Source organism: Arachis duranensis, chromosome 5 (genome assembly GCF_000817695.3).
Source record: "Arachis duranensis cultivar V14167 chromosome 5, aradu.V14167.gnm2.J7QH, whole genome shotgun sequence".
Lineage (NCBI taxonomy): Eukaryota > Viridiplantae > Streptophyta > Magnoliopsida > Fabales > Fabaceae > Arachis > Arachis duranensis.
Genome location: NC_029776.3, coordinates 58,032,954 through 58,042,911, shown reverse-complemented (window position 1 = coordinate 58,042,911; position 9,958 = coordinate 58,032,954). Strand labels below are relative to the sequence as shown.

The following is a 9,958-nucleotide window of genomic DNA, read 5'->3' as shown; positions in this document are numbered from 1 at the left end:
GATATTCCTGTTCACCACGATGAAGATCGGGATATACATCTTAGAGATAAATCAAACAGTGATCGAAGAAGAAATAATAGTACTTTTATTAATTCATAGGACTCAACAGGGCTCCTCCCCTCAATCTAGGAGGTTTAGAAACTCATACTGAAAGTAAAAACAATGGTAAAATGTGTATGTGGCTGAATGATGATCCTAAAAGCTGATTTAATGCCTGAATTACATAAACATAAATCCTTAAATACTAAACAGATGACTAGTAAGAGTAAAATAGTTTATTTAGTGCTAAAATTCACTTTTGGTGCCCACTTGGTGAGTGTTTGGGTTGAGCTTTGATGAAATCCATGTGCATTGAGGTCTCTTGGGCATGGAACGCCAGCTAGGGAGTCCTCTTTGGGCATTTTTACATTGGTCTCTGCTCTTTGGGCGTTAGACGCCAGGAAGGGGCAGGAAGCTGGCGTTGGATGCCATTTTGGGCCTTCTAATCCGAAGCAAAGTATAGACTATTATATATTGCTGAAAAGTTCTGAAAGTCAGATTTCGATAGCCGTTGATAGCGCTCCATTTGGACTTCTGTAGCTCCATAAAAGCTCTTTCGAATACAGGCAGGTCAGATTTGGACAGCATCTGCAGTGCTTTCTTTGTCTCTGAATCAGATTTCTGCTCCAGCTCCTTAATTTCAGCTAGAAATAACCTGAAATAGCCCAAAAACACAAAAAACTCATAGTAGAATCCAAAAATGTGAATTTAACACTAAAACCTATAAAAACTTAATAAAAACTAAACAAAAATTAATGAAACCTATATGAAAATGATGTCAAAAAGCGTATAAGATATCAGCTCATCAGAGAGAAAAACAAAATCGTAGAACAATGGACAGCAGCAGTAATGGCTCAAATATGGAAATTCTATGCATGCCAATAAAGATAGCAGATCCAAGGACAACATAGTTGGTGGAGCAACTCCTCAAACAAGCAGAATTAGTGGAGCAGAATGAAAAAGAACATTACATGCTAATGGAGACAGTTTCAACGGACAGGATCAAGAAAAAGAATTAGAAGAGACAACGTTGAAATTTGAAGGGCAAGCTTTATCTATAAAGCTGGCCTCACTTCAATATTTGAAAGCAAGGAAAATAGAGTGATATAAGAGCATCATCTCAAAACACTTGAGCTGAAATAATTTTTCTTCAATTTGGGCTTCATTTTAGATTTTCTTTGCTATGGCTATCTAATGTCATCTTTCTGTATTTAAGAAAAAGGCTTATGAATAAAAGTTGAAAAAGTCATGAGAGAAGAGGCAAGAGAGATGCATGAAAAAAGGCCAAAAAAATATTTCTGTGTAATTTGATTTTGTTGAACTAAGGTTTAGTTCTCCTTACCAAGTTGGGATAGCACTTAGTGGTAGATTGAATCTACGGTTCTCCTTGCCAAATTGGGATAGCACTTGGTGTTTCTGAATCTAGCTAGATTCTCCTTCCAAGTTAGGACAGCACTTGGATTGCTAGGTTTTGGAGTAGAAAGCTTAGTGGAAGATATTAGATGAATTAAGTTGTAATTCATTAGTATTGGAGTTTGTAATATCTGTTTGATTATAGTGAAAATTCTACCACTACAACAAAACAGCATTTTGGCGACGGTTTTTTTTAATGCTTGGCGACGGTTTTAACCGTCACTAAATAGTTTTGCGACGGTAAAAAAAGCGTCACAGATTTGAGCGTCGCCAGTTGACATAGTGACGGTTTTGGACCACCATTGGTAAGAAGTGTCGCTAAATTGTTTGTGACGGTTTTTGAAGTATAAAACCGTCACTAATCTGTAACACTTGTAAAGTTGCTTTTTAGGCTGCATTTCGCGACGTTTTAAAACTGTCGTTAAATTACTAATTTCTGTGACAGTTTTTCTTTATATTTCATGACTATTTTAAACCGTCACTAAGTTACTAGTTCTTATGACAGTTTTTAGGTATATTTAGTGACAATTTAAACCATCACAATATTTTTAGTGACGATTTTTTGATTTAAAACCGTCACTAAGTTACTAATTCCTATGGCAGTTTTTTCCAGTATTTAGTGACTGTTTTAAACTGTCATAATCTCTCCAACATCAATGTTTTGTTTTATTAATTATTAAAAAAATTATTTCTATTATAAATAATAATTTATTTGTCTATCAACAAAATAATAAATGGCATTATATTTCAACAAATTTAAACTCAATCTCACAAGTTTTACAAAAATAGAAACAATATATTTCAAAAGTTGAATTCTACAAATTTTACATAGTCATAATCCATAAAATGTAAATTCAAAAAATCCTAACTTAATCGAAACATATAAAGCTAACAATTGTACTTGTAACTTAATCCTCAACTTTTCTCCTCAACTTCACTTCACATTCAACCTCAATAGTATCAAACTTCAACAATTACTTCACAAGTAACTCTTGTCTTCTACAAATGAGAGAATGCAATGATTAGAATGCATTCACGAATAAAGGGACTTGCAATGAAACATGAAATATAGGAAATTAGAAATATCCAAATAAAGATTACCACCAAGACTAATGCGCATTTGAATTTGTTTGAAATACACGGCATAACCCCAAGCTCATAAAAATTTACAATTAAATGAACTTATAAGGTTTTCAGGTTTAGGATTTGGGATAAAGGTGTGGGGATGGAACCATTAACTGATTTAGTATGAAGGGGGGTATATACAGTAATTTTTGGTTTGGAGAAACAGGGAAAACATACCACTGCTATTGATGACATGGAGAGAAATGAGCCAACAAAAACACCTTCAGACAATTTGGCTCCAAATATCTGCAAATCAAGTGGACAATGATGTTTAGAACCCGTCTCTACTCAACCATAAATGCTTAATTATGATTTCACTGTGTCAGAGCTTAATAAAACAGAACAAAGAAGAGCACTAGCTACTAATAACAATTCCTGATCCAAACATGACAAAGATTTCACAGACAGGCCTTAATCAAACCTTTTCACCTCTCAATTCAAAAGGAAACATTGAAGTATTTGATTGCATCATACTAACCCAGTATACTTGGAATCAAGTTCCCAAAAGGAAACTCCAAGATGATCCTAAAACACAATCAATTGCTTCAATGGTATCCAGTCCCTCCGCTGTAAGTTCAATAGCTTCTTCTGCAGTTGACAACATTATTCCGGTTCAGTCCAAAAGCCTTATGGTGAATGATCAATCTTCAGTCACTTCAAATCTGAGCTTGAGAACACAAGAATAAACTATGAAATAATCCAAGAGCAAGAAGTAGTAGTTATAAGCAAAAGATTAAAATATTTGAGGACTTCATCAACAACTAAACTATGCTTGGGTATGTATACAGTTTAAGAGTTGTAACAGTGAGAAATAATAAGAGTTATTATATCTGCTCTATTATTAATATTTTACATAGAAAAATTAACAAAGGAAAAGTAATAAAGAACCGCAGAATTATGAATTAACATTAAATTAATCATTAAGCTCACATCAAGTTTATAGGTGCACCAAACAAAACTACCAAGTTTTACAAGAATGGACATAAGATAGAACAGGCAACAGCAAGGAGTAATTTATGCCAAACCTTCATAAGAATCCTGCCTGCCCCCTGATTTCAATTGAGACTCCTACCCCACAGAAAAACAAATAGATCATCAGTATGGGAGGAAACATTACTCTCATTTAAGAAAGTTCAGTATAATTTCCAGATAAATATTACTCTTATTTCTAGTCATAAAACAAGTCACAATCCAAGAGCCATAATCTTGTAGCTGCAGCACTAGAGGGGAAAAGGAAAAGGAAGTTTCAATGTGAAATTGATCAACTCAATAACTGCATAATCCTTTCCCCAACAATTTAATTACATATAAAATTAATAAAAAATTTGGTAACATAAGTTTATTATTCAAAACTATTTTTGATAAAGAAGAAACACATGCATTAAATTTCCTGATCTAAGCATATCAAGATTAATGAAGTTACAACTTCAAGCGGTTACCTCTTTTTTAGTCTCTCCATTAACTGAACCCTCAGTTTCAGTTATTCTCTCTACCAACTCTGGCTCAGAAGCATTTGCATCATTTAGCCTCTGAATCAGCATCCTTATTCCCAAACAACTTGGAAGGAAGCAATGAAGCAACTGCAGCTCTAGCACTTCTTTTTGCAGCCTCAGCTGCCTCAACCTCCTTAGCACTTCTTTTTTAGTCTTGTAAGCTCAATGTCTTTTACACAAGCATATCCTCATTCTCATCATAGTTTTCATTGATTATTGGAAGATCATCATCTACAACTATTCTCGCCAATTTTATATTTGTATTTTCATCTGAAAAAAGAGACTCTAAGTCTTGTGGTGGATAATTATCATTGGATACTGTAATTTCGTCATCTTCACCCATATTATCTCCAGCCATGTTATACAAATCTCTTGGCTTCAAGTGAATTGGTATGCACCATCCTTTTTCTTTCTCATCATCCACATAATATACCATCTGGGCTTCAGAAGCTTTAATATATGCCTCGTCATCTTCATGTTCACCAGTATGTATGAGTCTTGTAAAGTTCACAGATAAAAAACCCAAATTGTCTTTTTTGATTCCTCTAGGACTAGTTGTGTTTGCCCATTGACATTTAAACAAGAGAACTGTAAAGCCATTGTAGAAAAGCTCAATGATGTCTACCAACTTTCCATAATAAGGTACCGCACCAAAGTTCATTCGGGTATCTTTACTACTTGAGTAACTTCTTGTTCCAAATGTACCAAAGACTCCGCTATTCTGAGTTTTTAATCCATTATCCCTTGCTAAAGTTCGAAATCTATATCCGTTAACATCATATGAAGAGAACTTTCTTGCTTGGTCATATGGTCCTTGAGAAAGACTGATAAGAATGTCTTTATCCACATCAGGAAGTTTGTTGAGATTAGTACAAATCTAAAAGCACATTAACATGTTTGTGTTAGTCATAGACATATTGCAAAAATAGAAAATGAAATAAGTAAAATTTCTCTTACATGATTAGAGAACCAATCAACAAATTCTCTATGAACCTTTTTGTCTATCTCAGTAGTATCCCTTGTTCGGCTTCTTAATCTTTTCTTCACAATATCTCTATAATCCCTAAGATAGTTATCAACTGCACGACAATTTGTCAAAACATGCCTATGAGCCTGCCTCTTCTCAATTGGTGATAAAGTAAAATATGTGAAACCAGTATTTGATTCTCCAACTTGAGGAAACAGCTTAAATATTCGTGAATTGGGATCTATCTGGGTAGGATGGAAAGTAACGAAGAACTTTAGCAGGCACCTTCTTCCTAATATTCCCATCATTTGATTCTTGAATCTCACCACCCTTTGTATCTAGTTTCCATCTAGACTTGTTGCAAACTTTACACATTTCTTTCTCCTTGTCTTCACCCCAATACAGCATGCAATTGTTCGGGCATGCATGTATCTTCTCATAATTCATACCAAGCTTCAAGATAGTTTTCTTTGCTTCATAAAATGAACTCGGAATCTCTGCATGTTCAAATGCATCATGTAAGAGTTCAAATATCATCGACATTGCCTTGTCAGTCATCCCACATATACACTTAATATGATACATCTTCACCAAAAAGGACAATCTTGAATATCTTGTACACCCTTCATACAAAGGTAGTTCTGCATGACTTGCTAATTCTTCAAACTCCGATGCATCAGCTACATCTGGCATCACTCTTTCAACTCCATCAATGTCTTCATCTGACTCTAATGAGACTTCATTTGCCCAGTGCATATCAGTTCCAAAAGCATCTCCAAGCATGTCATGAATAGAATCTTGATTAAAATCATCAAAAGCATTTGAAGCATCACTATTTGAGACGTTACTACTGGGATCCCCTACCTCAGTCTCTCCGTGATAAAACCAAAGTGTATATTCTTTCGGGAATTGGGTACATATCAAGTGATCATACATCTCACCCTTTGTCACTTTTTTTCTAAAACCGCACTTCAAACAAGGGCATACAGTTGCTTCAGCTAAACTATTTTCGAAGGCAAAATCAATAAACCTCCTAACCCCTCGCTCATACTCTATTGAGTTTCTTGGCTTTGTGATCCATGACTTATCCATTGAACCAATATAAGAATATTCCTTCAAATTTCAAACAAGAGTATATCCTTAATTCTATCTACAATGCAATAAATACTAAACTATGAAAAGTACCATGCAATAAAAATATAGTTTGTGCAGTAGTAAAAATAAATATAAATTAAGAAAAAAACTAACTGAATGTGGCGATGCCGCAAGGAAGCTCCACCTTCTAACTCTCTCACTTCCAACAATACTTATATGAATCTTCTCTCTGCATTCATATAGAAAATTCTACGTGGGCCAGAGATTATTATCAACGAAAGCAAGCAAATACAAGTCAAACCATGATGTGCACAAGGCAAGACCACATATCTACGTCAATCATATTAGATATACATTATTAAAATAGTACAATAAGATATTTTTTTAAAATGATCTATCATTTAGTCTTAAAAAAAATTAAAAAATAAGTAACTTTTCATAAAAAATAAGTAACTTCTTATAAAAATATATATTCAAATTAATTAAATAATATTATTTAAATAAAAAAATTGACTAAAAACTGAAAATTTAAAAAATAAATAGCATTTCTCCTATTATATAAAACAAATATAAAATTGAAATGTGCTTCTGCCACTTGAAATCAAGTCCGAGGTCCAAAAAATACTAAAGACTTACAACCAGTCATCCAAAAAATATTAAACTAAAAAAATACTAAAGAACCCAGTTCATAACAACACTTACAGATGAGAGGCTAAAATTTCTTAAGAGCAAATGCAGGTTCAAGGCTTGAGGGTAAACTTGCCAGGCTCGGTGTATTTTGCTTCTAGCTGATCAACTTTGTTAAATTTAAAACTCCTGATTCTCAATGTCTCAGGCTCCTTTGAATCCTTATGGTCGACAATTTTAAGGGTCCAGCCTTTATTCTGAACTAAACCACTTGCATTAACCTATTAAAAAAGAAGAGAAAAAAAAAAAATAAATATAAACTAAGAAAAAACTAACTGAATGTGGCGATGCCGCAAGGAAGCTCCACCTTTTAATTCTCTCACTTCCAACAATACTTATATGAATCTTCTCTCTGCATTCATATAGAAAATTCTAATGAGAAAATTCCAGGTTGACTTCAAGGACTTAATAAATATAAACCTTCATTTTCACTTGACCTTAAAATTTCACCGCGTGGGCCAGAGATTATTATCAACGAAAGCAAGCAAATACAAGTCAAACCATGATGTGCACAAGGCAAGACCACATATCTACGTCAATCATATTAGATGTACATTATTAAAATAGTACAATAATATATTTTTTTAAAATTATCTATCATTTAGTCTTTAAAAAAATTAAAAAATAAGTAACTTTTCATAAAAAATAAGTAACTTCTTATAAAAATATATATTCAAATTAATTAAATAATATTATTTAAATAAAAAAATTGACTAAAAACTGAAAATTTAAAAAATAAATAGCATTTCTCCTATTATATAAAACAAATATAAAATTGAAACGTGCTTCTGCCACTTGAAATCAAGTTCGAAGTCCAAAAAATACTAAAGACTTACAACCAGTCATCCAAAAAATATTAAACTAAAAAAATACTAAAGACTTACAAACCCAGTTCATAACAACACTTACAGATGAGAGGCTAAAATTTCTTAAGAGCAGATGCAGGTTCAAGGCTTGAGGGTAAACTTGCCAGGCTCGGTGTATTTTGCTTCTAGCTGATCAACTTTGTTAAATTTAAAACCCCTGATTCTCAATACCTCAGGCTCCTTGGAATCCTTATGGTCGACAGTTTCAAGAGTCCAACCTTTGTTCTGAACTGAACCACTTGCATTAACCTATTAAAAAAGAAGAGAAAAAAAAAACTCGCATTAATCTAAACGTTAAATAAAAAACAAGGTCTTCCATGCATGTGTATTAATACTGAACAAGACAAATTTCAAGATTTGATTAATTTGGGGGTATGTAAATGAAATAGAAACAATGCAATTATAAGGCAAATGACAATTATAAACAAGTTAGATAACACACAAATAAAATATTTACACTATAAATAAAATATGTATATATTTATTTTATTTTTCATGACAACTGAATTTACGTCATTTGACAACTAAAAAAAAATAATAAATCGGTTTAAAAGGTAAAACCAGCCTAATTTGTTTTAATTATTTTTCATTATATCAAATTTATTTTATGTGTTAATCTTATACAATTTGATTCAAACGATTTAATTTGCATCATATCTACTTAAATTAATTTTTTAATCCAATCTGATTCAAAACTAAGTGTAAACATTTCAAAGCTCCATTATAAAGGCATTGAAGGAGGATCTACAACTCATCATAAAATTGACAAAACATACTTGATAAATGCAATATCTTCTGCACAATCACATGAATCTGAACCACAAGCTCATGAAAAATCACAAAACGACTTTCTAGACTCTATTAAAAGGGCACTGCTTGTTTTTCTCAAGTTTAGTAGACTCTGTGCATTTTTTGGCTGATTAAAATCAAAATCAAAATCAAAATCAGCAATTAACATGTTAAAACAGGGAAATTAAATCTATCCATGTCAAAATGTCAAGATTTTTAACATTTGTTAGACAATTAGTTCTCTCAGCTTTTTAATCAAGTGCATAGAGACAGGACTTGAGGCTGATTTATCTTACAAATCAACATTTTCTATTTAAAAAAGCAAAGAAAGAAATTATTGAAGCTTACCATAACTCCATAAGGATAAAGCACACATACCTAATTGAAGTGAGGAATTAGAGTAAGAATCTTGTAATCCCCTGCGAAACACATCAGAAATGAAATTAAAATCACTCTAAAAGGGGATATTATTACAGTGGAGGAGTGCTACTTGTCGAAGAGAGAGCTTGAAACCTTGAAACAGAGATATTATTACATGCACATCTTCAATATCATCAAAACTAATTATGATCATATCTCTGGTTATTGAAAATCCCTAATGGATTAATATCTTCAATATCTTTTAGGGATTTTCAGATGGCAGTAATTGAATAAGCTAATTATGAAATAAGACTCTGGTTTAATATATCTGGAGTGTGCTACGTGTAGTTAAGGATTAATAAAAGATGCGACTCCCCTAAATTTACTTAAATTGATAACTAGAGCACTTGAAGATGAGATTACGGTATGTCCAAGCAAAACAAGTACACTACATAGCTATGCCCAAGCAAATAGACCCAACACACAGAGATTACGATATGGATAAGCATGCATCCATCACAAAATAAAGTCCTAAATATGGTATATATAGTTAGAAAAGGTGATTGCCTCTTGCATAGCCTCCATCATGTCTCTTATACAACGATTTGATTCTTGATTATTGGTTAACAAGAGAATATCTAAGTATATATTGGGTGAAAATAAAAAATGATCAAGTATTTGATTGACTCAATATATAACTTCAATTTGACTGTGAACAACTACCCATTAGGATAGTATTCAATTTCAAGTTCTGCAAATCACATGCAGCATGGAGTAGATAATTAAATTAAAATAAGAGAAAGTAAAGTAGATTTGGTGTCTTATGTCTATAAAGGTATTTTGATTTGAAGTATTGGTAGCAGTCTAATAGATACCACAAATTCTACCTATGAGTAATCCACAATATAAATTCAGAGCCAACTAAAAGCATTGTTAAATACTCAATTAAAGAGCTAATGATAAGAACATTTTTAATGTCAAATTGTACTACAATAGCAATAGAAATAAGAGAATGCAAAGAAAAAAATAAACAAATTTGGTTGAAGCATTTCATCGAACATGTTGAATATTGTGGTTAAAAGAGAAGAAATGGTTACCGAAAACAGGGGATTAGGGTTTACACT

General features: G+C 32.5%; 2 protein-coding genes across 2 annotated transcripts; both read right to left on the bottom strand.

Moving 5' to 3' along the window:
• Positions 1 to 4,098: 4,098 nt before the first annotated feature.
• On the bottom strand, positions 4,099 to 5,250 carry LOC107489454 (uncharacterized; the record flags this gene model as incomplete). Its single annotated transcript, XM_016110200.3, is given in 2 exon segments — positions 4,099 to 4,947; positions 5,028 to 5,250. A coding segment is annotated over 1 exon segment (489 nt). The 5' UTR covers positions 4,732 to 4,947; positions 5,028 to 5,250.
• A 6-nt stretch (positions 5,251 to 5,256) lies between these two features.
• Positions 5,257 to 8,893, bottom strand: LOC107489455 (uncharacterized). The gene is made up of 4 exons (XM_052261727.1): positions 8,823 to 8,893; positions 7,729 to 7,934; positions 6,286 to 6,361; positions 5,257 to 6,150 (listed from the first exon to the last, which is right to left on the bottom strand). Exon 4 carries the CDS (start codon positions 6,127 to 6,129, stop codon positions 5,257 to 5,259), a length of 873 nt encoding a protein of 290 aa, XP_052117687.1. The 5' UTR covers positions 6,130 to 6,150; positions 6,286 to 6,361; positions 7,729 to 7,934; positions 8,823 to 8,893.
• Positions 8,894 to 9,958: the final 1,065 nt, after the last annotated feature.